The sequence below is a fragment of the Prorops nasuta genome, unplaced genomic scaffold, assembly GCF_024137725.1.
Source record: "Prorops nasuta isolate Cenicafe-Biocafe unplaced genomic scaffold, Cenicafe_Pnas_1.2 PNAS00008, whole genome shotgun sequence".
In the NCBI taxonomy this organism is placed as follows: Eukaryota; Metazoa; Arthropoda; class Insecta; order Hymenoptera; family Bethylidae; genus Prorops; species Prorops nasuta.
The window spans coordinates 1,065,775-1,093,534 of record NW_027116805.1 but is presented as its reverse complement, the minus strand read 5'-3'; the positions used below and the strand labels follow the sequence as shown (position 1 = coordinate 1,093,534).

General features: G+C 31.4%; 5 protein-coding genes across 5 annotated transcripts; 3 read left to right on the top strand and 2 right to left on the bottom strand.

The window, feature by feature from the left end:
- Positions 1-33: 33 nt before the first annotated feature.
- Cul5 (cullin 5) lies at positions 34-4,615 on the bottom strand. Its single transcript, XM_066730874.1, has 11 exons — positions 4,449-4,615; positions 3,825-4,034; positions 3,583-3,765; positions 3,371-3,512; positions 2,978-3,292; positions 2,281-2,753; positions 1,934-2,197; positions 1,661-1,816; positions 1,317-1,597; positions 1,018-1,141; positions 34-882 (listed from the first exon to the last, which is right to left on the bottom strand). The coding sequence occupies exons 1-11, from the start codon at positions 4,464-4,466 to the stop codon at positions 688-690; spliced, it is 2,361 nt and encodes a 786-aa protein (XP_066586971.1). The 5' UTR covers positions 4,467-4,615; the 3' UTR covers positions 34-687.
- Positions 4,616-4,875: 260 nt separating this feature from the next.
- grp (serine/threonine-protein kinase grp) lies at positions 4,876-10,499 on the top strand. Its single transcript, XM_066730880.1, has 7 exons — positions 4,876-5,297; positions 5,381-5,604; positions 5,706-6,026; positions 8,877-9,080; positions 9,651-9,886; positions 9,966-10,100; positions 10,168-10,499. The coding sequence occupies exons 1-7, from the start codon at positions 5,239-5,241 to the stop codon at positions 10,384-10,386; spliced, it is 1,398 nt and encodes a 465-aa protein (XP_066586977.1). The 5' UTR covers positions 4,876-5,238; the 3' UTR covers positions 10,387-10,499.
- A 594-nt stretch (positions 10,500-11,093) lies between these two features.
- On the top strand, positions 11,094-16,158 carry LOC136775261 (RRP12-like protein). Its single transcript, XM_066729860.1, has 14 exons — positions 11,094-11,180; positions 11,263-11,416; positions 11,530-11,722; positions 11,805-11,931; positions 12,014-12,196; positions 12,276-12,435; positions 12,517-14,484; positions 14,563-14,720; positions 14,795-15,051; positions 15,125-15,285; positions 15,352-15,522; positions 15,603-15,719; positions 15,794-15,953; positions 16,021-16,158. Exons 2-14 carry the CDS (start codon positions 11,281-11,283, stop codon positions 16,121-16,123), a joined length of 3,894 nt encoding a protein of 1,297 aa, XP_066585957.1. The 5' UTR covers positions 11,094-11,180; positions 11,263-11,280; the 3' UTR covers positions 16,124-16,158.
- A 160-nt stretch (positions 16,159-16,318) lies between these two features.
- Grx3 (Glutaredoxin 3) lies at positions 16,319-18,100 on the bottom strand. Its single transcript, XM_066730711.1, has 3 exons — positions 17,320-18,100; positions 16,528-17,154; positions 16,319-16,456 (listed from the first exon to the last, which is right to left on the bottom strand). Exons 1-3 carry the CDS (start codon positions 17,367-17,369, stop codon positions 16,450-16,452), a joined length of 684 nt encoding a protein of 227 aa, XP_066586808.1. The 5' UTR covers positions 17,370-18,100; the 3' UTR covers positions 16,319-16,449.
- Positions 18,101-18,287: 187 nt separating this feature from the next.
- Positions 18,288-27,543, top strand: LOC136775370 (lymphocyte cytosolic protein 2-like). The gene is made up of 9 exons (XM_066730085.1): positions 18,288-18,500; positions 19,558-19,620; positions 20,813-20,871; positions 22,009-22,607; positions 23,203-23,519; positions 23,652-23,802; positions 26,317-26,490; positions 26,573-26,696; positions 27,164-27,543. The coding sequence occupies exons 1-9, from the start codon at positions 18,417-18,419 to the stop codon at positions 27,321-27,323; spliced, it is 1,731 nt and encodes a 576-aa protein (XP_066586182.1). The 5' UTR covers positions 18,288-18,416; the 3' UTR covers positions 27,324-27,543.
- The last annotated feature ends 217 nt before the right edge of the window (positions 27,544-27,760 follow it).

The window sequence follows — 27,760 nt, the reverse complement described above, 5'->3', positions numbered from 1 at the left end:
ATTCATTAAGGTTGTACATTCTTACATTTTTCTTTTTGCTAATTTATAGATGAAATACAAAGATTAATGCTTGACACTTACAAATTCTACCAACGTCTTTCAAACGTAAAGTTAATATGTTATATTCAAGCTAAATCGAGTTCAGTTTTTCCAATTGTCTTAACTGGTACAATTATAAATAAAATTATAGGCCATTCTTCATTTTATCAAAATGTACTGAAAGCCGAATGCAAGATATACTGATTAGAGAACTATCAGCATCGGAGTAATAAATTCATTGAAATTCTGGACAGATTAGGTCAATAAACCAATTCAAGGATATTGATTTTGTTAAAGAAGAGAAGTTACAAAAAATTTTCTATTTAGTAAAAAAAAGAAAAATATTTTGAAATTTAATAACTAATCTCGATACGAACTATATAGCCTTTAGTCCAGAATTTAAAAAATCGAATTACCCTATATCTTTGATGATTACTATGATTCATGTATCTACTGAAGGAAAACAATACTTCTTCCGTCTTTTCCCAACTCTTGATTTTTTTTTATTTATAAAAATAGATTATCGCTAACCGGTTTTCCTTTTTTCCCTCTTTTTGCTGTTGGGCCATTGTTGAGATCGTCGTCCAAACTTCTCGATCGTTTGGATAACCTTGAATTAAGTGGCTTTTGCCAAATCAATTTTCCACGTCATGCCATGTATATAAATGTGTTTAAATCATCATCATGCCTCTTTATATATTTGTGCTCAATTAACCACTCTATTTGCTCTTTAATCATCTTCTTACTTGGCAAAAACATGTTCTTCAATATATCTATTAATTCTGTTTGTAGTTGAGCATTATTGATCTTTTTACGCATCTTTAAAATTTTTATTATGGCTTCCTGTGTAAAACCAAAAATTTGTACTGTTTAATTCAAACTAAGATTAACACACACCTCAACCTTTGCAATATCATAAATATATACATACATATTATAAGATCTTATTTAATTTTAGAAATATGAAAACTCGTGTACCTGTACTCGCAATATCCTAAGCTGTACAATAGATTGGTTATCCTCCTCCTCGCTACGTTCAGTGGACAATTGTAGACGACCTATTAAATTTATTTTACCTCTCTTCTGAAGTCTACCGTTTTTCCTAGAAAATTATATTCCGCATTGTATTAAATAATTAAATCAAATACAAAAATGTCAATAAATCTTAATTTATGAAACGCTTTTACGATTTTTACGTTTAATCTATAATTAAAAACAAATTCATGAATAATGAACTATTGATACTATATTAAGTAAAATAATGTTGTGTTAATTACACAATAGCAAATTCCTGATTGACCCAGAATTTTGTATCATTCGCAAAGTCCTTTGGGCTATGCGCTGTTGGCGCTACTAGGAGCAATTGACGTTTCAGCTTTGGAAAAGAACAAAGGGACCATAGTGTTCGCCTCAACTCAGGATCAGGAAGCTCCGTTGCTAGTCGTAGATTCTCGTATGAGATTTTTTCTAACGGCCTCTGATTCCACGCGAACAAAACTGCCATTTGAAATGTTGTAACGTCCACATCAAATCTACCAACTTCATTGGAAAAAGTTATCTGAAACATTGTTATTAATTTTACTCTTCAAAATTATTTTTAAATTATACAATTTTTGTTTACCGTTCCATTCGACATATGATGATACCACTGCAATTTTCTGCCACTGTGTTGCTTCTTGTAAAATTCCTCTACTTCAGGAATATAATCTTCTAGTTGTAAGGGCAAACTCACAGTAACCCGTTCACTACCTCTGGCCCAAGCACCTGCATTTAATATCTGAAAAAAAAACCTTTAATTACTTTACTTACCTCTCAATGTTAAAAACAAACATGAGATTAATGTACTTTCTTAGCTAAATAGTCAATTGACAAAAACGTTATCTTTTTGCTTCACCTTAATATTAATACTATCGGCAATGGTAGCGCGACACTGTTCTTTGAATGTTTGATTTAAATCCTGAGACACCTTGATATCTTGGAACATTCTTGCTAATTTATTGATATAGTCTGCGGGCATTCCTACTTCTCGCAACCATTCTACCATATTCTCCTCTTTTTCGGAATCTGCCGATGTATCTAATATCAATCTGCGAGTTAAATGTGCTTGATAATAACGCATAAAGACATCTTTATTTTGCACATATTTTAAAACGAGTAACTAGAGAAGAATTGAGAAATTATTAATAAGTTTACTGTAGAACGAAGCTGATACGAATCGAGAAATTTATAAAGCTTACGAACCACATCTTTCAATTTACACTCAATTTCATCGGAAGTAAGTTTTTTACTAAGTGGAGTTTTCCTAAGCAGCATATCACAGTAATTGGCTAAAAGTTCAGGACATTTAGATTCCGGTTGTCCATTGTTATTATTGCTAATTGGTTTATTCATAGCAGCACTGCTCATTCCGGAGCCTTGTCGTGCTGGCAGTTCTAATCTAAAGACGGAGGCATCATCTACCACGAGTTTATAAGCTTTATCCCGTGCAGTTAAGAAACGTGGATCGTCATCAAAAGCTTCTTTAACGAGCGAAGAGAATCTACGGAACAAGTCTAGTAGCCTTTCTACATATTTTTCAGAGTCCTGAGTGATGATATCTACAGCCGCCATCATGTCTGCAAGACCGGCACTTTGAATGTGTTCCTCTAAATATCTCAACATTGGGCATACTCCATCTGGAATCCTATCCATCAGTTTTAACATAAGCCGTAGTTCTGTAATAATAATTGACCTATATGTTGGATTGTATTTACAAAGATAATTAAATTGAAAGTTCTTTTTAGGTTGTGGTACACAAACTTGCTGTAAACCATAGTAGTTTCATGAAGGTTGTAATAATCTTTTTGTGTACTTGTTGTTGAAACACTACCATGTTTCTTAACAAATTTGTAATAAAAGTTTAAAATATATATAAAAATACTTTATTTTTTTAGCTTACTCTCAGTTTTTTGATGTTGAATCATATGAGGACACTCAGCTAAAATTGCTGTTTTAAATGTAGCAACTAAAACTCTCACACAGCACTCTGTTAAAAGCTGTACACTAGAACTATTAGGTTCCAAGTATTTCTGTGCTCTCATTTCTTCTTCCCTAAGTTTAGCTTCTGCATATTTCATATAATTTTCAACACCATGTAATGACAGCTGCTCCTGAGCTTTTACCCAATAAAATGCTTCTGTTGCCTCTATATAAGCTGCCTCAAAATTCTCTCTATAAATTTGAAGTTTATCTGTAGTGTTGGAGCATAAGTTTACTAAAAGCAAAAAGAAAAGGTAGTTTGCTTATTTCTATTTTTGTTTGATATTGCTGAATGATTCAATGATTTTTTTACCATATGATTCTCTGACACCAATTACAAGTTGGGAATCAAATGCTTCCCCATTTCTCTCAGCACGTACCAATCTCATAGCTGCATCTTGTAGACGTTGTTTGATCTCACTAAATATACTTTGATTCCAGCTATCCAACATTAGCTACAAAAATAGAGCTTATTAATTGGTATAAAAATTATTTCTGATTAATTCTCAAATCATTCATATATACCTTTCTAACAATGCTTTCTTCAGGTTGATTTCGTTTTTGCATACTGGCACTTACTTTTCCAGCTAGAGAAAATTCTAGTTGCAAAAACGGTGTTGGTAAATAGTCACATTGCGTAAAAAATTTCCTCCATTCAGCTATATAAGCTTTTAACAAAGCCTGCTCTTCTTGATGTGCAAGAACTCTCTGAAAGAATAAATATATAAATTAATCAATAATTAATATCAAAGTACAGGACATTTTACCTGCTGAGCTTGTTTGATAAAATCAACAATGTCTGCTTTAAGGGCATCCAACAAATCATAAGGCCCTTTGTCTTTCCAAATACTCGCACAGAAAATACAATAAAATAAATCTTGCCATTCTGCTTGTGTAATAGTTTCCTGCTTAAGCAGTTTTAAAATAATAGGGCGCATACACAGCCATGTGTCCTCAAATTTACATTGAGATTTGTCCTAGGTACAAGAAAATTCTATTAGCAAAAGAGCACTTATAAAGAATCTACTAGCCTGACAGCCTTTTCCACAATCGTAGGTTATGTATAACTAAATGGAGTTTAAATTGGTAAAGGAAATAGCATTAAATCATTTATCAATTAAAACAATTTTTTGTCTAATGAATATTTAGTAATAATTTATTAGTACAGTCGATCGAATAGTTAATTTTAATAAATTCCTCGAGTTTTAGAAATCTCATCAGTTTAATCAGTGCTGTCTCATATAATAGGATAAATATATTTTAATATTTAGACATTGGTGAAAGATGGATTGGTGACGCGTTAAAAAGGATCAATTGATCGTTTAAGCAGTGTTCGTTTCAGGAGCAATAAAAAATTTCGTGGATTAATTTATTAATTAATGACAACTAACCATCAACAACGACGCCATCACAAATTTTTGACATGTCCTGCTGTTTGTAATAGGACGAGGAAGGAAAGAGATGAGGAATTCGGAAGATAGATTGAGACGGACCGACGACTGAACAATCCGAACAGGCTCTAGTAGCTCCCCCCTATTCGTATTTTGTGCCTAGCGGTCTGCGGGCGCAGCGAATATTCCCATCTTTTGGCCAATTGAATTCACACACTCTGCAGCTCCCTCCCAGCAGCGCCAGTCCAGGTCCAACTCTCTAGACTCTACTCTGGTCTCTGCTGCTCTACAGTCTACTCTAGAAACTAGAGAGCAGGTGGTGAGAGCACCAGAGAGTGGCAGACCGCAGAGCAGAGAGCACTATAGCCACTATAGTACATATTGTTGACTAGAGAGTAGAGCAGTCTAGACTCTAGAGTCTAGAGTCTAGAGTCTAGAGAGTTGCCGAGCACCGGGCGGCGGGCACCGGCCACCGGCCGCCGTGTGGTCAGTGGTGAAGTAAATTTGGTCCTAGCATGGTCCTAGCTTATTGCTAACGTCTCTCGTCATTTTTATATTCCTTGGCCAATCTTAAAGAAGCCACGTGCTAATGATTCTTCTGGTTTTAAAATTTGAAAAAAGTTAATGAAATCATAAATATACTTAATTTTTTCCTGTAACTAAAGAATTATTTTTTAATCGTTAAATTTGCCGCTAAAATTAAATCATGAAATATTTAATATTAAAGTAATATAGTTGACCGAAAATAGTGTTTTACTGTAACGGAATAAAGGTATGCAAGTACAGAACGATGGAATTTGTAGATGGCTGGGTATTTGGTCATACTTTGGGAGAGGGTGCTTATGGAGAGTAAGTGTTATATTGATATAAGTATGAAAATTATAATAATAATAAAACTACACTAATATAAATATTTCTTACATTTTTAAAAGAGTCAAATTGGTCATTAACAAATCAACAGGGGAAGCTGTTGCCATGAAAATGGTTGACTTAGTTAAGCACCCAGATGCTCGACAAATAGTTCGCAAAGAAACTGCAATCCATCGCATGTTGTCTAATCCTAACATAATACAGTATTTTGGTAAACGCAGTGAGCCAAATATGGAATATATTTTTTTAGAATATGCATCGGGAGGTGAACTCTTTGATAGGATTGGTAAGTCTATTTCATAAGAAAAGCTTATCAAGTATTTACAATTTATTGAAATCTTTAACAAACATATATACATATATATACATTATTTCTTATGGCAATAGAGCCTGATGTTGGAATGCCAGTTTGGGAAGCTCAAAAGTATTTTAAACAATTGATATCAGCAGTTGAATACCTTCACAGTCGGGGTGTAGCTCACAGAGATTTAAAACCTGAAAACCTATTATTAGATAACAATGATAATATAAAAGTAACAGATTTTGGTTTAGCAACAATATATAAGATGCAAGGTAAAGAACGATGTTTAGATAGAAGATGTGGCACTTTACCTTATGTTGCCCCGGAAGTATTAAAAAGACCGTATCATGCAGAACCAGCAGACGTATGGTCATGTGGGATCATTCTTGTAGCTTTATTAGCTGGAGGTATAATCAATTTTTATTTTAAAATTTCAAATAAATTACTTTAGATATAATACAACAAAGAAATAAGCTTTTTGAAGGCAAAATCTCAGTTATTTTAATGAAAAAAAAAACAGATTGTTTTTTCTAATTATAATGAATTTAAATCTCTTTTTATATGTTTGTTTTATAAAATATAATTCAAAATAATATTAATTTCAATATTGTAGTATTCAAACTTGCTGTATAAAATATAATTTTTTAGTATCAATATTTTTTACATAAGCTTGTCATTGAAACACTGATGTATCTTATGATATTATTTATGTAAGCATTATCTAATTTTTACATAATAAATAATGAGTACTTTTTCCAGTTAAGCTAAGGCTGCACATGATAAAATACAAATTTATAGTTTGTTTAATGCATGTTATAGTTCATTTTTCATGGTATTGACTTTTGAACTAACTGGAAAGCACCCAACATTAGTCTTGTTCTACACAATCATAATTATATAATCTTAAAAATATTATTAAGAGAAATTTAATTTAATATTAAAATAACCCTTCAAAGTTCTTATTAGTTTTTTAGGTAGATTTCTATGTTTACATGTAATAGATTTCAGTATTTTTTATTCTTTATTTACAGTTTTTTTAAGGTAGTTCTTTCAACTAGGGCTGTGCATTTCGAGTCGTGCATAAAGCGTTCAGAGTATACATATAGTTTACGTTACGTTCGTTATAGAATTTGAGTGCTTTAAACGCGCATATGTGTGTCATGGAACACAGCCTAGGAACACCTTCATTTTTTCTAGAAGAGAGTCACATTATTAGGTCGGCATTACACGGCGTTTGGGGTGACGAGCTACTCAGACGGCAATTAGTGAGAGGAATATGATGTGACTGACAGTTGAAACGTGTTCCAACACTTTTAACTTCCACTCACTATTTACTGCAATTCAGGCGCGTCACTTCACACATCACGTAATTCCGGTATTATAGCATTTGCTACATCAAGTACGCGCATCGCACAAAACGTTTATAAACAATAACATTTTCATATTCTAACAGAGTATTTGAACTAGAAAATGTACTGATGCCAGTAAACGATTTACGCATTGCGCACAATTTTACTACATTAATTTCTTAAGAAACAAAACCATTACTAATTTCTAATAAATTGTCCAATTGAATATAACATTTCGTTTGTCAGTAAATTTTAAAGTTTCTAATTTAAAGGTAAAACATTACAGCGCATTGTTTCACGTGCTAAGAAATTATGCTTTTGTATAAAACAAATCCCGGTCACAAATTCTTTGAAATATTTGTTATATTTACTATTCTACCTGACGATCAAAAATTTCAATAGGATCTATGCCTTTATTAAAGTCATTATTTTTATAATTACATAGGTTGTCTTTCGCAACTTTCTCATTATAGCTTTTAAAATATTGAAAATAGATGTAAATATTCCTAGTCGAAGCTAAGAGCATTATACATATACGATTCGTCAGATAAAGGACCACTCATAATATTCGGCAACGGATCGTCATTCGTCACGCCACCGGCAGTCATATTATTTGAAAGAGTGGAAACCTATCGTTCGGTTTTTCTTCTAACTCACATTATTATTTGTTCAGTGACGGTCTGTTTTCAGTTAGTGTAAATCAACTTTAAAACGAGCCAGACTGTGGATTTAAAAATACATTTTTCTTCGTACTTTGAATAGACCCCGATGTTTTATACAAGTTTGAATGCAAATCGAAAGATACTTAAAAATAAAGTTTTTAAGTAGAAAATTGATCTTTTTTATAGTTACGCAATTAAATGAAATTTAGTTCCTTGATTTGAGTTGTTTTTATCTGACAGAACTTTACATTTCAATATGCATTTAAGTCATACATTTTAGTACATGGGTGTCTTATAAAGGTGAAAGTGTACTTGTTTTTTAATCGCATCCTTATATTTTTAAATATGTTTTTGCGTAACTGCTTCCAAGGGCTTTCCCAAACTGAGGTATTCCTTCACTCATTTCATTTAAAATCATATTATTAAGCTAATATTTTTGAAAGTTCTTGGAGGTAGCTACAAAAATATAGGTCTATATTTAAAAAAGAAGCATAAATGGATTTTTTTGATTGTCTGATACACTATGTACGGCATGCAATGTAATTGCGTATCATAAAAATAATGTCATACAAATTTGAGTTGTAACATTTTCAAATATTTTTAATCGTTTAAAAAAATTGTCTATGACAATTATGTTGAATGATATAAAGGTAAAGAAATATGGATTTGAGACCTAGGTTCTATTCATATTTATAATCAGGAGGCACAAAATAATAAAATACACTGAAATTTCAAATAATTTTCCGAGAGACTTTTGTACATTAGTTTGAGGTGGAAGTTCTTTGAAATTTGGAAGTAAAAGAAATATAAAATATAAGGCTATCAGAACTACTTTTAATGCTTTTTTATCAGAAAAATGATCGATAATTTACCTAACATTTTTGGAAGTAAATAAGTATTAAACTACCTTATATAAAAAATAGATATATATATATATATATATATATATATTTATATAAACTAGTCTAGTGATAGAACTACCTTAATTTTTTTCTAATAAATTATTGAATATTTCAATTCGAAGACTTTATAATAAATTAAATATAGTTTTTGAGATATGTTAGGTCAAATTTAGGTAATTGACTTTAAAGCCTGTAAATCAGGAAAATTGTATTTTTCTAAAATTAACGATAATAGCAATTGTTGCTAAGCATAGATAATTGAGCTTTACAATAGAAATCCGTTAATTTTTCTAATGGATAACTTACATTCCTTAGTTTTTAACTGGTCCATATCTGAAATACAGAGCTGCCTTGGGATCAATCCTCGGCAGAATATCCAGAATATACCGCGTGGAGAGAAGGAAAATATTTACAATTTACACCTTGGAAAAAGTTGGATAATTCATCATTATCATTTATAAGAAAGATACTTGTACATTTGCCATCTAGCAGACTTACCATTCGCGAAATTAAAGAGCATCATTGGTTCCTTAATAATTTTTCAGAAGGTAAGATTTTTTCAAAAATATTGTTTCAAAATTTCATTTGAAATATTTTACATTATGTTTCCTATACAATTAGCAAGGGAAAAAGTAAAGAAAACTCTAGTATTTACTTAGTCAGGTACTGAGTGACTCTGAGTAGAATTAATAATACTCAAAGTAGCTTGGTACCTAACAAAGTGAATATTGTGATCAACTGTTTAAGGTATGTAAAAAATTGGCAAATTATAAAAAAATATTATTAGGTTATAAGCTATTGTTTATTATAAACAAGCAATATGTATTTTTTTTATATCATATTTTTAATATAATAATTGATTATCCTCAACAGCAAGAAAGTTTTAAGCATACGATCAAACATTAAAAATATTACACTTGCCGTTTCTTTAGTAATATAGCTCTATAAGTTTAACAAAATTTTATAAAGCTATGTTAACAAAGTATAGAGCATTCGTGTACAAAGTTGCTTTTAATTCGATATTTCCCCCTAGGCATTATTGTTTTGTAGTAGCAATGCTAATTCAATGTTTTTTAAATATAATAAAATTTATACTAATTATTTTTGTTATAATATAGGCGAGGGACAAATTGGAAATGCCGCTTTTAAATTCAACTGTACTCGTCTAGATTACGAAGCAAGCCAGGTAAAGTTTTGCCTATCGCAACCGGAACTTCCTAGAGAGGAAAATCTAAATTCTGTTAATATTAATCTTGAAACGAGAGAAGGAATATCGTTCTCTCAACCCGCTCATATGGAAGATCTTTTAATATCTACTCAGGTGCAAATGTTGCAGCAAACACAACCAAGCCAAGTAAGAAAGTGTATAATTTTTTTTTAGTATAGACTATAATTATGATCTAACGCTATTTGTTTTGATATTTGTATTTTAGCAAAACCCTTATCAGCGTTTGGTGCGTAGAATGACAAGATTCTTTGTAACAACAGATTGTGAATCAACTGTGAAAAGACTTGTTACTTGCTTTGAAAGCGAAAGCTATACTTATCGTATTTGTGATTTTGGCATAGTAAGTTTAAATATAATTAAGTTATTAATAAATAAATCTTGTTGCTCATCTTAATACCTTGTATTAGGTTACAGTCTCCACTGTTGATAGGAGAAAAATGCCGTTAGTGTTTAAAGCGAATATCATGGAAATGGATGGAAAAATATTAGTAGATTTTCGTTTATCCAAAGGCTGTGGATTGGAATTCAAGCGAAGATTCATAAAAATTAAGTCAAAGTTAGATGACATTATTTTAAAAGGTCCTTCAACATGGCCTATAGCTATTGCTACACAAACATCATCTTAACATTTAAGTTTAAAGTACAATATTTTATACGAAGATATTTCCGTAAATATTACATTGAAATAACTTGTAATAAAAGTTTACATTTTTATAATAATTATATTTGCAACAAAAGATTTTTGGAGATATTTAATATACTTTTAGAAACATGTATTGTTTTAGTTCCAATAATATTCCTTCTATGTGGGTCAAGTATATTGAATTCAAAATTTCATTAAATAAAAACGGCATTGTTTCAAAGTAGTAGTGCTCATAGCGGAAAATAGGGGATAAAATGAATGCTAACTCGCGCTTTTCGTCTTGAATTACTGATGGTGTTGGTGAAAGGGACTAAGACGTGGCTCCTAAATGCATTAAGGGACGCCAAATATGCCGGTCATTATACGGAGTACGGAGTGAAGTTAGTAAAAAGGTAACCGACCGTGGCCCTGTTCCTATAGAGACCGTGCACACCAACACAATGACAGTGAGATAAGAATGTATATTGGTATATATGCATACTATCAGCGCAAACTATCGGTCAATTTGCGCAGTTTTTCAGTGTAATTTATTTATACGTATACAGTTATACATTGACACTTCGCTATCATTGTGTTGGTGTGCACGGTCTCTATATTCACTACCATTATTACTGCGCATGCTTCTGACTCTCGAATTTCGAGTCGAGACTCGAGCAAGAGTCGACAGTAGTCGAAAGTCGACAGTATAGTCGAGAGTCGACAGTAGTCGAGAGTACGAAGCCTACTTCAAGTCACTTCAGATCGAAGGAACGCCGCAAGTCCCGCAAGTGGCCACAAGTGAGTAAATAACCTCTCCTTATTTGTGGTGGAGACTGGAGGATTATATTTTTTAGTCATTATAATTTTTATTAATTTTTAGAATAGTAAAAGACGTACAATGGGGAAATTAGGCCCACGTTTGTGTAGCAGAAAAAAGGCTAAACGATGGCAAAAGGGCCAAAGTGCTAGCTCTAATCCGGAAACAACAAAGCATCGTGAACAGGCTACAGGAATGTTTTTTAAAGTTCCGATTGGTAAGTTTTTTAAGCAGCTTCTACGTTTAAAACACGTACTTCCGTCTTTATTAATATATTATGGAATGTAAAAGTTTATTAATATTTGTATATTATTTCACTTTCTATTAAAGGAGAGAAGTTAACATCAGGACTCACTACAGCAGATTTAAAAAGGCATGATGCTATTCAAGGAATTCCACTTCAGTTGGCAAATCTAGATCTTAATGAAGATTGCCAGGGCAGTGTCATCAGTGGTACCACTGCTAATACCTCAGAAACATATGCCTCCAATTACAGTAATTGTTCCAATATATCATTTAATCGGTATACTTAATTTATATTCTGTTTTTATTGATGTTTTATAGAACTTGTTGTTATCATATATTTCTATTGTATTGTTTGATAGCTTTTTGAATCACTTTCAATCATCATCTCTGATTCACAAAGAAATGCTTGCTGTCTTAGCAGCAGTTACGGAAGTTATTAAACAAAATGGAGGTACAGAATCATCTACTGAATATTTTGCTGCATTGGTTAGTAAAGGATGCAATTTTTAGGCAAATTTTTTATCAATTACTAATTCAGTTATTATATAAAATACTACTATTATGTTAGATGAGTACTTTAGAAGCTGTTGAAGAAGAAACATCTGCAGCAGCTATACTTTCACTGCTGAGCATGAATTTGAAAACAGTTCCTAAAAATGTCATGATTACACAGTTTGATGCAGCGAGTCAATTAATTCTTCAGATCTTTACAAAATACTCAGTTTCTGAAAACTATTTAATTATTCGTCATGTAAGTTCGATAAATTGTTTTAATTATTACATTTAATACATAGCTTCAATGTTTATTTATTTTTGCTTTATTATTTTAGTGTATAATAAGTCTATGCTTGTTATTGAGAGCTCAGGAAGCTGCAGCATGGACAAATTCTTCTGTAAAACAAGTAATGGATGTAATATTATCATTTTGTGTCCATGGAAAACCAAAAGTAAGGAAATCAGCTCAACATGGAATATGTGCTATACTCAAAGGTAAATAATAAAATATAACTGTAATGCAGTATAATTTTTCCCATATAAATAGAAAATGCATTTTCAATTATTTTATTATAGGTAGTGATATAATGAAAAGTGAGAATCCTCCTGTGTGCCATCCTGGTGCAGCTCAAGTTGCAAAACATTGTATTGAGCAGTTATATTCTACAAATGATAGTGGTAGTATAACCACTATTCTTCATACTTTAACCTTACTGAAAGATATTGTTCATCAGTTACCAAAATCTTATGTAAAAACTATTTGTGAAGGCTTATTAAGAATAATGGGCCTAAAAAACATATTAGTTACATCTTGTTGTCTTCAAACTTTACATGGTTTATTTGTATCACGGCCTTTGGAAGCAGTTTTGCCTGCACAGAGAAATGCACAAATTATTACAGCTCTTTACGATTATCAGCCTCCTGCAAATGATACACAGCCTACACTTGCATGGTTAACTGTGATGCAAGAAGCTCATTGTAATTTGGCTAATTTATCGATACATCTTTGCTCAACTACAATACCAAAGATATTGGAAAAATGTGCGGATTTGTGGTTATCCGAAAAGCGAGAAATAATTACAGCCGCATCACATACTATAAAAGCAATTATGGAAGATTGTTTTGCCCCATTATGCAAAACTGAAAAATTGGCCAAACAGTATAATTTTATATTGGATCAAGTTATTGCTATAATGGAAAAATCTATCAGCTACCAATATTTGGAAGCATGGTATCATGTTTTACAGTTAACGGCTGTGTTGTTCCAAGTAGCTGGTCAAACTTATCATCCGCGACTTATCGAATTTCTCAAGATTATGCCCAACTTACGAAATGTACATAATTTTGCTTATATATCTGATGTTGAATACGTGATTGGAGCAGCTATAAAGACTATGGGACCGGAAACTGTCCTGGGCTATCTTCCTATTAAATTGGATAACGAAACGATCAATTTGAATAGAACTTGGATGCTGCCATTATTGAAAGATTGCATTTCTGGGGGATCCCTTTCATTTTTCATTGAGCACCTGTTACCGTTATCAATTATTTGTGAAGAGAAAATGAAGAATCCTGCAGAGAGTAAAAGATATGAGCTTTGTATACCACAAATATGGTCAATCCTTCCTAGTATCTGCAATAATGCTAACGACGTTAAGGAAAATTTTCCCAGTATTGCCCAAATGTTAGGAATGATTATTTCTAATAAAGAAGATTTAAGAGTAACCATCATGGCTTCTTTACGGAAATTAATTGCAAAGGCTGTGCAAAATGATAAAGAAGATGATATAATGGTGCTTTCACGTTTCGCGAAAAACTATTTGCCACTTTTATTCAATATATATACGACAAGGGCTATTGGAACAAGCGATCAAGGACAACGTATCGCAGCGTATAACACTATAACGATTTACCTAACTATTACTGGCAAGGAAATGGCAAACGATTTATTCGATCGCGCATTGGAAAAATTAAAAGAGCCGGGCGCAGAAGAATATCTAAAAGAAAGCTTAAATGATTTGATTCGAGCTTTGTGTGGTTATACTGATTCCGATAGGTTGAAAATTTTTTATCAATTATGCGTACCTTATTTAAAGGACACAAAACATCAGAAAGATCAAAAGAAATCGTATCGATTCCTGGAAGAGATATTGTCAAGCGATAAAGATGCTTGTAAAAATTATGTTATGGAACATCGTAAGGAAATTCAAAAAGTAATAATTTCTTCAGCAACTACTGTTATTAATTCTAGCAGAACAGCTAGACTGAGGTGTTTAATGCATTTGGTGAAAATACACCCACAGCTTGAAAAGACAAAATTTTTTGAAGCCATTGTTCCCGAAGTAGTTTTATGTATCAAAAACATAAATGAAAGGTGTCGCACAACTGCTTACCAACTTTTAAATGATATTGCTCACAAATTAATGAAAAAAGGAAATTATTTACAAGAATTTACTAAGATGCTAATGGCTGGATTTGACGGGGAACCGAAATATTGCAGCGCTTCATTGCTAGCTTTAGCTTCCTTAACATATCACTTTAATGGTACACTTTTTAAAATCAAGTATTATTGTTTTATTATATATATATATATGTATTAATTTTATTTTTTCTAAATTTTAGGATCCCTAGGTGTTGAAACGGTGTTAGAAATATTAAAGTCCGCCTGTTCACTAGCTAAGTCTCCCGCTAGGGAAGTCGCGGAAGCAGTTTTATCTTACATCAAAGTTTTCATCGCTGTGATGCCAGCTCCTATTATTGCACCAACGCTGCCTCAATTGGTAAGAAACGAAAAAGGTTAAAGAATAAGAAAATATTATGCTCACTGTTCATTTTATTATTTCTTTTTTCTTAGCTTGAATCATTTTCTGTCATGACCGATGATTGTAAACGACATTGCCGGCAAAAAGTTCGTGACTTAATTACAAAATTTATAAGGAAATACGGTTTCCAAACAATCACCAGCCTTGTACCAGCTTCAGATGTGATTTTACAAAAGCGATTGAAAAATATAAACAAAGTAGAAGAAGCAAAAAGAAAAACCAAAGAACTGAAAAAGAAGAAAGACGATGACAATGAAGATGAATTTGATCCAAAGCGACGACCGAGAACGTAATATATTTTAGAATTATCAGCGGAAATTATTTATAGCAAGTGTCTTAAATTTGGTATTTTATTTTAACAGCATGGATGATCTAGTGTCTGACAGTGATATAGAGATTGATGAAGAAAAAGAAGAACCAAATAAGAAAAATAAGAGGAAATCAAGAAAGGAGGCATGGATTCAAGAGACTGAAGAAAATATTGTTGATCTTATTGATCCTGCAGCCACAAGGAATATAACCAGTAAGTTAAGCAGCAACATTTTCTCGAAATTCATTACAAAGTGTTTAAATAAAATTATTATTTTAGCGACGAAACCTGGGGCATCGGATAAACAATTGCCTGTACAAAAGAAGAATGAATCTAAATTCAAACTTGCTCCTGATGGACGTTTAATAATAGTTGAAGATACCGACAAAGACAGTGACAGTGAATTTGCTAAGAAAAAGAATATGTTGGCTCCTAGTGATTCGGATGAAGGTAATTTACTAGAATAATGTAATCATTATCAAATTTCCAAAGAATAATTTTTTGTATGACTGTAACTAAAATTTCCGTAGATTGCGATGAGAATGTAAAGGTTATAGTTTCTTCCAAGCCCGGGATAAGAAAACGAAGTCACAGCGAATGTTCCGATAATGTTAGCTTAATAAGTCAGGGTGTAGCAAAATACCGAGGTAACACAAGAGGATATTCACTATTTAAATATATTTAAAAGCAAGTATACATTCTCTAATTTATTATATTTTAGCTGGAGGCTCAGGAATTCACAGACCAGTAAGAGTAACAAGAAAAGATTCTACACCCGGATCAGAATACCGTGCTAAGAAAGCCGCAGGAGATATTAAGAAAAAGAATAAACCAGATCCTTACGCCTATCTACCACTTACACGTTCTTTATTGAATAAACGGTAATTTGTCTAATTATAATTATGGTTATTTCATAGAATTAAATTTTTGTTTATTTTTATTTGATAGGAAAAAGCAAAAAAATGCAGGAAGATTCCTCCAGAGCATTGTTGCTGGTGCAAGAAAAGGTGCAAAAATCGGTACAAAAAATAAAAGAAAAAGATTGAACTAAGTTAATCAAGTAGATAGTGAAGTAGGTATATATATGCATGTTTGCATATAACTGTAATTATGGATTTTATGAATAGTTAATTATAAAGATTGAATAACAAACTTATTCAGTTTTTATTAAAGTTTATTCAAGTTAATCTTTTGTTTTTAATGTGTAAGAAGAATCATGTAATATTTTCTTAATATAAATAAATAAATTTATATGAGAAACTATTTGTGTGTGAAAAAGTTTTAATAATTTATTTTTCTCTTGGAAAAAATAGTAGCCATATTAAAGATGTACTATAAGATAACTTATAGAATAATCATTAAGTCCTCTGGTGCCCTTTAGCTTCTGGAAAAGAAGGGAATTCTTTGTTGGAAATATAAAATTTGAAATAAAAGTAATGTTACACTTAAGCTTACTTTTCTTCACTATTCTTTTTAGGAAGCATACTTTCTAATTCTCCACTGTCACTCATTTCTTTAACAATGTCTAAACCACCAATTAATTCCCCATTTAGGTAGAGTTGTGGATATGTTGGCCAGTTACTAAACAGCTTAAGTCCTTCTCTAACTTCAGTATCTTGTAAAATATCAAAACTTTGATAATCAGTATTGTAGCTATTCAAAAGGGAAACTATTGTTCTTGAGAAACCACATCTAGGATTGGCTGGATTACCCTTCATGAAAAGCATGCAAGGGGCTTGGTTAATTAATTTTTTTAATTTAGCTTCAAGGTCTTCCTTGGGTTTTGGAGTAACAATTGGCACATCTTTGCTATTTATAAACTTCTTAATCTTCTCTGCTAAGGTGCCAGGGTTAGCACCATCTACTCTATCTACTATTTTATTATCTTTATACAATAAAATTGTTGGTACTGCAGAGACATCAGCATTCATAGATACTTCTGGTACATCTTCTGCCAAAATTTTAGCAAACTTAACATCCTTATATTCTTTTACCATAATCAGCTCCTCAATAACATTATTCATCTGTTTGCATTGATCGGCCCATGATGCATAGAAATGAATAACAGTAAGATTTGGTGATCTAATAAAAAATAGATATATCAGCAGTTGTAATAAATTAAATTAAAGTCTATTTCAAACTAAATTTGTAGTTGTCAATTATATTAAACATTTCTTGTCAATAAAAAATTAAACAATTGTGTACGTAAATAGGTTAGGTGCTATTTACGTATATCATTATACTTACTTGATAAACTTATTGTATTCTTCAACCGTTGATAGATTAATAGCAGACATTTTGTCACTTAAGTTTTCCAATTAAGTTAATGTTTAAAAAGAAAATTAAAAAGCTTTACACGATCACTTTTACCGGCACGAGTCTACGCGACTTTCTGCAATGCTGTTATGGAGGATAAGAAACCGTTTTGATTTTTATCTGAGTATAAATAATAATTAATAATAAGTATAAATTGAAGTTATTCGAAATTGCTAGAAGATATTCCTCAGTCAATCGAAGAAGCTAAGCAATTTAGTAAAATGGTCTAGTTAAATAATTTTATTAAATCTTGTATACAACTTTTTAATGTTTATACATAGTAGTGCAACTATATATATATATATATATATATATATGTATAAGCCAATCCTAAAGCAGGTAGAGTCAAAGTCAATGAGTAAAAGGTAGACGAGCCAATTGAAATCCAAGTGAGCTAGGTTTGTATTACGGTAATAACAGATAAATAAACTAGTTAAAAGTTTAGAAGGCTTAAAATTATATGAAAGCAAAGAAGCATACATTAATTATAAATAATAACGAATATTGCGTAGTATAATGCACGAATAAAGGTATATAGTATATAAATATGATAAAGGCGACAAACCACACACTACACAGTAGAAAATCCAGTATTTGCTATATCATATGAACGAAGCTTAAGGTTAAAAGGCTATAGGCTATAAAGATCAAAATAATAAAAGTAATCTTATCAAATGAAACGAGTAAAAATCTGGATTATATATGGAACCATTCAGGAAGAAACGAAATATATTATACTACACTATATTTACTTTTGAATATACGCAAATGAAAACAATTTAAAATTAGACGGTGGGGCAGGTGAAATGTCAAAAATGGACCAATCACGTTATCGTTGGATATTCGTGACGGCCTTGGTCATTCTAGAGCATGCAGGAGTCATAAATGAAAGCAGGCATATGGTGGGGGAAGCGAAACAAGCGGAGTACTGTCAGAGACACCTCGCCCACAAAAAGTTGATGCAGATGCGTCTAAGCCGCTAACACGTGTGACACTTTTTTGTTAAAGTCGCGCGAACGCATGGTGCAATGTCCGAGAAGCTGTCGCGTAGCGACGCCATCGGAAACATTTCGACATGGAACACCAATCGAGTGCTCCTTTTGCTCCAAAAGGTGAGTCAACTTCAGCCTTATGATTGCCATCTCATTGTAGAAGCTTTGACAGGGTCACTGCACCCACATTCCTCGCTTGTCAAACAGTCAAATATACATATATGTCTTATCTACCCGATCGAATTATTACTTTTGCCCCTCCCCCCTTAACTCTTCACCATTGAAACCAGATTTTTTTTATTTGATAAACAGCTAATATTAAATCATATTTACCAATTTCGCTTATTTCCGTCTTTTTATCATTTTTTTAAAGATTAAGATTTCACTTTCTATCGTATTTCCCGCTTGTTAAACATCGTTAGTTTTCCACTTAAATAACTACATATAATATTTAAGCTGACATACTCAGGCATTAAAAGTTTCTTCGTTAAGTACTATTATTCTCTGTTTATCATAAATGTAAACATATCTGTTATAATATGTCAATTCGAATTTTTGAGTTTGACAATTTGGAACTTAGTATTAGTGTCTAGAGATCAAATGCTTTGCTTATTCTATAATTTTATAAAATATGAATGTAAATTACTGGTGAATCTATAAGTATATTGTTTTAGATTGTCAAATAAATAAATACACCTGCTATATTCTTATTTGTCGTAATTCGTTTTAAGGCGAGCTGGTTTATGTATTAGTGGGAATTTGAATGAACTTCAATCTAATTTGTGATCCTTATTAAACTGATCAATTCTCGGGGGTTAAACGACTAGTTCCAGAGCATATTATATCATTACTATTTAAAATTATTCCTATATATTTTAAATTTATTTCCTTTGTATTATTTATGTTCCTTAATTACAATTATCGTTTATCACGTTAAGCAGGTAAATACAGGGTTTCCCTGTTGTAAAATGTTTGAAAGATGAATTACTAGTTCCTAAATGATCACCCTACTGAACTTACTAAAATTAACCTATATGTGGGTTTTTCTAGCCGTTTGATAAATTTTAATCGTTCATTAATCAGTTTCCAATGAGTAAGCTTAAATATGATTAGAAATTATCTCTTTTGTTCATATCATATCTTACTTCCTCTATTAAATGTGTGCTAAATCTTTCAGAATGGTTTGGAGGATTGCTGTCAGGCAGTCAAAAAAAGGCAGATCGATGGAGATGAACTCTTAGTGAGTAAATAATTTTATAATTATTAAATCTTAGAAAATCTAAAGTTTTTATAAATCTTAGTGACTTTTTAATACAGTACATATTTAATAAATAGTATTTAATATAATTAACTTGCTTAAAAAATAACTATTAAAGTTTGCTCTAATATAAAAAAACTACGAGCTTTCAATTAAGATGCAGACATTGAATTAAAGTTTTTATTATAATTTAAAAACTACTACTAATATATAGTTAAGAGATAGCTAGTGAGTAACAAATTTAAAAGACTTTTATTTTAAGAATAAAACATTTTATAATCGTAGTCTACATTTGTTTAACACACTATGTCATTGTTTATCAATACACCTATATTTCTATTATTGTTACACTTGTATACACGCGACTGTCAGGTATCGTAGATAACAAATGAAAATACGAGGCTTGAAGGAATTCAAAATAAGATCCAAGATTTGATAAGCATCGTGCTATGTTACTATAAATTTTCTTTAAGTGATATTGTCTATTTTTAAGAGTATTATATTTATTAACACTATTATATGCTAGAATAATTAACAATTTTAATTAACCAAGGAAAATACTGTTAATTATTTCGTTGCACTCAAATATATAAAACAAAACTTTCTGTTTATAAATAATCAGGTTAACTCTTTTGTGAAATAAATAAAACGTTCACGTTGCACTATTCTTACAAAATTCAGTTAGAAAGTGTGTAAAATTTTTTAAGAAGAACAGACTTATCAATAAAATTTTGTTAAGTTAATTAAGAAACAATAGAATAATTTAAAATTCCATAACAAATCTTGTAGTAGAATATCATTAACGATAACAATTATTATGCTTATTGGAAACCAACTCAAGTGTATTCTGTAAGAAAGAAGATTTGCAATTATTGTTTAGGAAATTCTGTTGGAAAGTGTCCACATCCGAGCAATGAGCTTCACTTAATGTACATCTGCTCCCGTTTGTATTAACGATAACAATTATTCTGCTTATTGAAAATTAACTCAAATGCACTGCGAAAAAGAGAAGATTTGTAGTTATTGTTTAAGAAATTCAGTAGGAAAGTGTACACGCGCGAGCAATGAGCTTCACTCAATATGCATCTGCTCCCGTTTCGGAGTACAATAAACCAATTGGACCGGCAGTCGCGTGCCCTCTTACGTTGAACTTAATTAATCGTAATTATTGCAGTACTTGACAGAGGGGAAGTTGGCTCTGTGGAAGAATGATCTTACGCGACAATTGATGTGGTAAGGAATGAGAGCGATGTCAGTTCTCACATCGTCTCTTTCTAATTTCACTTTGCGTTTCGCCAAATCTCCCCCCCCCCCTTCCCTACTCCTCCGCCGTTTCATCCCCGCACTTTACAGTCTTCCAAAGTCAATCTGGATTGTACATGATAAAAATAAAACTGATAATTTTCTTTCGGAGAAAACACACACAAATTTGATAAAGAAATACAGAAAAATACATTTTCCATTACATTTCGTGCAGAGTTTTAACGTTTTAATGGGATTTTTGGGGCAACCAACAGATATATGGTATTGGCACGCGGCTTAAAATTTTCATAGATTTATGCGAAGAGAATGAGTAATGTTCGGAAGAAAGTAGACAAAAATTCTAACGACGAGTTTTGCACACGAGTCTATCGGTTTTTCAATCTCGCAGAATTGTGTAATTATATGGTTGTGGAATTATTTAAATCACTGACGCATCTCGTTTACCGTAACTTTGCATCTTTAATTGTTTACGAAACATGATTTTTTGGTTATTTGTTAATAAGTAATTTGTAATGCGTATTTTAAATCACTGTTGAAATTAATATTAATGTTTTCTCTTTTAATGAAAAATTTGTTTTTTGTATGCATAACAATGGCTGCTCAAATAAATAATATAGAGAAATAGATTTAATTATATTTTTCAGTTGGTTTCAAATAATTATAGGTATGGAATGAAATTTCTAAAAAAATGATGATACACGTTTTGCTTGCTGAATGAACATTCTTTAAATACGCAAGAACTTCCCCTCCCCCTCTCCATTTCTTTCTCGTTCCATGTTCCTTGCTTTCACTCCTTAGTATTCAGTTATTCAACGTTGTTCTCCCTTTGAATTAAAATTTTCCCTAACGTCTCATACAATTTTACCAGTTTTCACTAAACTATTTCTCCATTCTTTTTTCTTTTAAGTTATTAAGGTTTATTATTAATATTTATTGTTCTTGCCAAATATTTATTGACATTAAACGTAAAGTATATAAATCTTTAATTATTTTTGGTAGAGTTTTGTTATTTACTTAAAAAATAATTTTCGACAAAGATAGCTCACCAATATTTAACGACACTCGAATAAAATAAGATATGCCTAACAAATATTTTTTTTATTTTAGGAAATTCTGGTCTTTTCTGGAAGAGTTAAAGAAGTCGCCAGAAAAGTATTTAGAAGAAACAAGGGAGGAAAGAAGAGAAGAAATAAGGGAAGAAATAAGAGAGGAAACGATGGAGGGAGCGAGGGAGGTAACGAAAGAGAAAACGAAAGAGGAAACGGAAGAGGAAACGAGAGAGGAAAGCAAAGTTGACGTAGAATTAGATAATTATCCAAGTGATAACGAATATTGGGACACAGATTTTGAGGATTCCACGGAAGACGAGATACCGAAAATCGAGAAGATCTGCCAGAATAATGAGCTAAACTACTTGGAGAATCAAGTAAACATGGTTGGAGAAAGTATTTATGTGAATTGTGGTAACGAGGAGGATAATACGTATGCGAATTTCAATAATGACAAGCATCTTCCAATTGAACAAAGGTTAGAGTTGATGCAACTGTCAAATAGTGGAAAACCTGCCATCAAACCTAAACCGGAAGTTCTGAAGACGAAGAAAATCAGTAATACTAATTTTGAGAAAGCGATACCTCAGATTTCTTTCTTGCACAATGCTCAAAAAATTGATAATAAGATTAAAAAGACTAACAACGAAATGCATAGTTAGTATAAATACTTGTGTTACTATTTTTAGGTTTATTTTTATCTTATTATTCATTTAAATAAATAATTTCAATACAGAGAATGCTTAGGAATCTTATAAAAAGAATTAGAAGATCGACAATACGACGTGATGATTATTAATATGAATTTTTTCTTTAATGTTTTATTAAAATCTTAAAAAAAAAATGAATTAATTGACAAGGCAAATAAATTCGGGTGCATCGCATTATAAGAGACTAAAATCAGTAATTATTTAAGTGGGTGTTCGCGACAAGAAAATAACAAGTGCAATGTTATATGGATTGTTTTTAGTTAAATCGAAAAAAAAGCTTGCTTATTTTATTGACACAAAAGTGGTTTTAAAAATATCGCGTTTTCATTTATTTTTGTCGTGAGGATCCAAACAACTTAATAATCATAAATTCAAAATAATGTTTTTGATTCTTTTTTATATTAGAGAATGAATTATTCTGTAGGAAAACTTACTTTTTTTGTATTATAAAGGATTAATGCTTAGGGATTTTAGTAGCTTGACAAGAAAGAGTGGTGAGGTTTTACATTTATTTTTAACTTATAATACACTTTTGTTTATAGAACGAATGTCAGTACCGCCTCCACCAGATCCAAAACAAAAATCCTCTTTAGTAAAACCGATAATATACAATCCCGAATGCATTAGGAGTCCGGATCTAGTTGCAAATTTGCCGACAAAGATGGATGAGAGTGAAGATGATTATGAGCCTTTTGACAACGAGATCATAGAACAAAATCAGAAAAAAATGGGCAGGACGGAGAGTAAACTGTCTTTGGGGAGCGGAAACAGAAGTTCGGTTGAAAGTATTTACAAACCACCTAGTAATTATGATGAGGACGACGAAACTTACAAAATTTATGAATCAATTACAGAAAGTGTAAGTATTTTAATAATTTTCACGCTTTATTATTTTCTACATATTACTATTTTTTATAATTACTTTCTTATTTAACTATACATATACATTCAATTTTATTTAAGAGTAAAATAAGGTCTGTTTATTTTTTAGCCTGATGACAAAAGAAATTACTTAAGCTACTCACCAAGTTTACAAGACAGAAGACCCCCTTCGAGGCCGCCACTACCACTGGTGAAGCCCCCTTTAAAATCACAATCACCAACTCCTAGCGTTAGTAGTAAAACATCACCAACATCCAAAGGTGAGTGCAAATATTTTTAATTTTTAATTTCTTGCGATAAATGAAAATTGTAGTGAAGCGTGAAGTCAAAGTAAGCTAATACATTGTGCATAATAAAGTTGAAGTGCTCGCCATATAGCAATGCGCATAAAGCAGCAAAATAAAAGGGACAATGAAGTAAAAAAACAACCCCTTGACACTGCTCAAAGATCATAATAAAGAAAAAGCTGTATAGCACATGTGTTTGGCAAATGGTGAATTCTGGTTATGCAAATATAAATTCTGGTGCAAGTGGTTAATCTCGAGCAACACTAAGTATCAGTAAATGAAGTTAGTCTCTCTGAAACTGTCGTTAAGTTTATTTCGTCGAGGGGATCGTGTAATTAGGCAAAATTAATTTGTCGATTCTAATTTTATCTAATCGGTCTAAAAAACTAGTGAAGCCATTTGAAGAAAGGTGTTAAATTAAGGAAAAGTAACATTTTTATATGTGCTAATAATTAGAGGTAACTACAAATATGGAGTATAAATTGATATGCTATAAAATGAAATAGTGATGCAAATTGATCAAATAAAATATGGCATAAAGAATGAAGCATTAGGCGACCTTCGGAAAATATAATTAGCTTCTATTGTCACAAATTCAATTAGTTCATGATATTTAACCGTGCAGAACGACAGTAGAAATTCAGTTAAAAATGGTAGTTCGGTGGAAGGATATCTTTTATTCAATAGAGCAGGTGTATAATTTACCAGGAGCTGATGTGAATACAAAACGTTTAGGTGAAACGTTCGAGTGATTAATAAAGCATTATTGGAATAATTTTGTAAATAAAATGGTGTGATGGAATGTGTTTTTATTTGAGAATGGGTAGACAATTATTGGGGGGATTGGGATTTAGAATTGCTGAAGAAATTGCTGATATGATAGTGAGATTTAAAAGGAGCCTTTCAAGATGTGGCTATTCTTCACCACCCGAGTTACCAGGTATTTTTCTATTCCACATCTTCAACTAATAAGATAAAATTCAATAATTATTATCTAGATGGAAAAAATTATTTTTACCTTTTCCTTAAGTAAACATATAATCAAAATGATTGATAAAAATTGCTCATTAATATTTCATTTCTTTTAAACTTCTGCTTTACTATCATAAAGAGAAAATAGAATTTGCATTGATCGTTGGTAATTAAAAGTAGAGATTTACGACTCTATTTCTGGTACAGCTTTTTAACGCTTGGAAATATTTTTAACTATTTTGGAGAATGTACACCCCATACCAAGAGACCAACGCACAGGCTCCAATAGCCTGGATACTCTATTACATAGTACCTTCTAGTCTGGTCAATCTCAGTCTTAGTCCGGACCTCGTCAGGCTCGCATTATCCCTCAATATACTATTCTCGAATGACACGTGCAAAAGATTCGTTATAACCGAGATAATAAGCAGCTTGTTATTAAGAGTGTGATTACTTCGACCGCTATTCGGTTGGCTCCGAAACTAGGAAAGAAGTAAACTTTGATTACGCAGAGAAAGACAGAAAACTATTCAAGAAGCGAGTTTAGTCACTGGAGTTACTTGGTTAAAATCGCTAAGTTTAATTATTGAATCTGTTGAAGGTTGAAGAAAGTAAGAATTTACATAATAATTTGTCTATATGCTAAAAATATTTGTTTTGATGCATTATTATGAAAGATGCACAAATATGGAGAAGAATTAAGGAAAACCTTGAATTAATTATTGGGCTGAAGTTTGCCAATTTTAGCGATCAGGTATAATCAGTAGCGATCACGTGAAACCAGTAATCCTTGAAGCCTCGCGCGAGTCATCCTTCCAAGCAGTTCTCAGCTACCTGATCTAAAACAAAAATAGTCGAATCTCTTATTCTTTATCCCCATTTTGTTACGTTCGGCGAGTCATTTAAAAGCTCAAAACGTTCGCTTAATCTTCAAACATAATAATAAAAAGTAAATAATCATTGGAGAAATTATTTTCTAAAGTGTACAATGTTAATTAAAAGTATTCATAAATAATAAATAATAATTGAAGGAATAGACTCAAAAATCTTAAAAGCATTTCATTTTCAATTCAGAAAACACTTGTTTACAGTTAAATAGAGAGTTTATTCGATAAATTTGGTGATAATGGAGCCAGATAGGAGCGACGACAGTATTCTCGTGCACATTTTGCTTATCAACGCTTAAATATTAATTCTGCCCTTTTCCACTGATTTTATTGAAAGGCAAAATTGTGAAAATGGCGACGATAATTAGTAATTCAAAACGAAAAATTTCGTTGAACACGGATGTACGTCGGCAAGCCAGTTTATCCGATTGTTTGACTCAAGCAGCTCTGACGCAGGCTCGTTTAAACTTAGCAAGTTCGTACCACACTTTATAAACACCATGTAAATATATGCCATAATTGCATGTTGAAATTCCAACTTTGATCTTTCAATTGTTTTATTTTTCTTTATTTATATTTATATATATACAATTGAGCTAAATTGTCTTTTGTTTCTCTAATTTTGTAGAACGTACTCCAGATAAGAAATCGGCAACGTTGCCACACTCTTCCAGCAATACTTCGCTGTCATCCGAGAGAGCAACAAGACCACTACCGCCACCTCCGACCAGATCAAATTGCAGAGAACAATCCTGGTTTCATAATTTAAATAGAGACCAGGCGGCTGCTTTGATCCAAGAACGTTGGTGTTACGTTAATTGATGTTTTTAAGTGGTTTTTAGATTATACATAATGATTTTTCAACAAAATTTTTCGTTTCTAAGGGCCCCAAAACGGATATTTCTTGGTTCGACCATCCAGATATTATGTCAACAGACCCTTTACATTGGTCCTCTGGTTCCAGGATAGAGTCTATAATGTGCCAGTGAGAAGAAGGGCTGATAATAGGTAAATATTCTATTGAAAAATGACATCAATAAAAATAATTGTCCATGTAAAATTTTCATTTAGCACTGGACAGAAGTTTTGCATTCGTGTTATTAATAACTATAATAAATTAATAGAGAATAATAATTAAAGATCAGTTTAAATATTGTGGAATGTGCATTTAGTTGATGTATTTAACAAGTAATTATGTAATTTCATGTCGTTTTTCTTCTACTACCTTCCTTTAATCTTTTTCTTCTTAATTTCTCGATTTCCCCTAAATATTTTAAGATATTATTATTAAATTCTTATTACAAGTAAATTAAAAATTATTGTAATAAGGAAATTAATACATAATGACAAAAATGTGTTTAGCCAATACAATTGTTGGAAATATGATAATGAGTCCAAGGTTTTTTTCTAAATTTTTTAAGCTATTAACACACACGCACATAATATTTAAGCTGTGAAATTAAATTTAATTTTAGATTTGCATTGGGCACTGTAAAAGTTAATGAGCGGTCTTTCGCATCCGTCGAGGAAATGGTGAGCTTTTATTCTAGAGAAGAATTGTTCCTGAACTCAGGAGGTGTCCCAACAGGAAAAACAAAATTAACTGATTCTCCTCCCAAAGCTACGAGCCCTTAAAAACAAAAATGACTCTCATTAATACTATTCAAATCAACACAGGAAACAAACTTATACCAAAATACTTGATGAAGCATACTTTATTTATAACAGAGTGCCTTAATATATGTATCACTATTTCATTACAAATTTATACAATCTAAATGTTTATATATAAATGTTTGCATTTTATAATTACATTTTATAAATATCTTACTAATAAATAGGAAAATATCATGAATGAATGCATTTTTCATCTTAAAACTTTATGATATCGTTTTTATCTGTTTTAGTAATTTTATAATAAAATATAATCTCTCTGTGTGATCGACAATTAAATACACAATATTGATAATGAAATATTTTACCATTGTAATTAGTTCATTAAATGTATATTCATTTTTCTAGAAATATTATACCAAAATCTAGACATAATGTTTGTATTTTCAATATTTTAT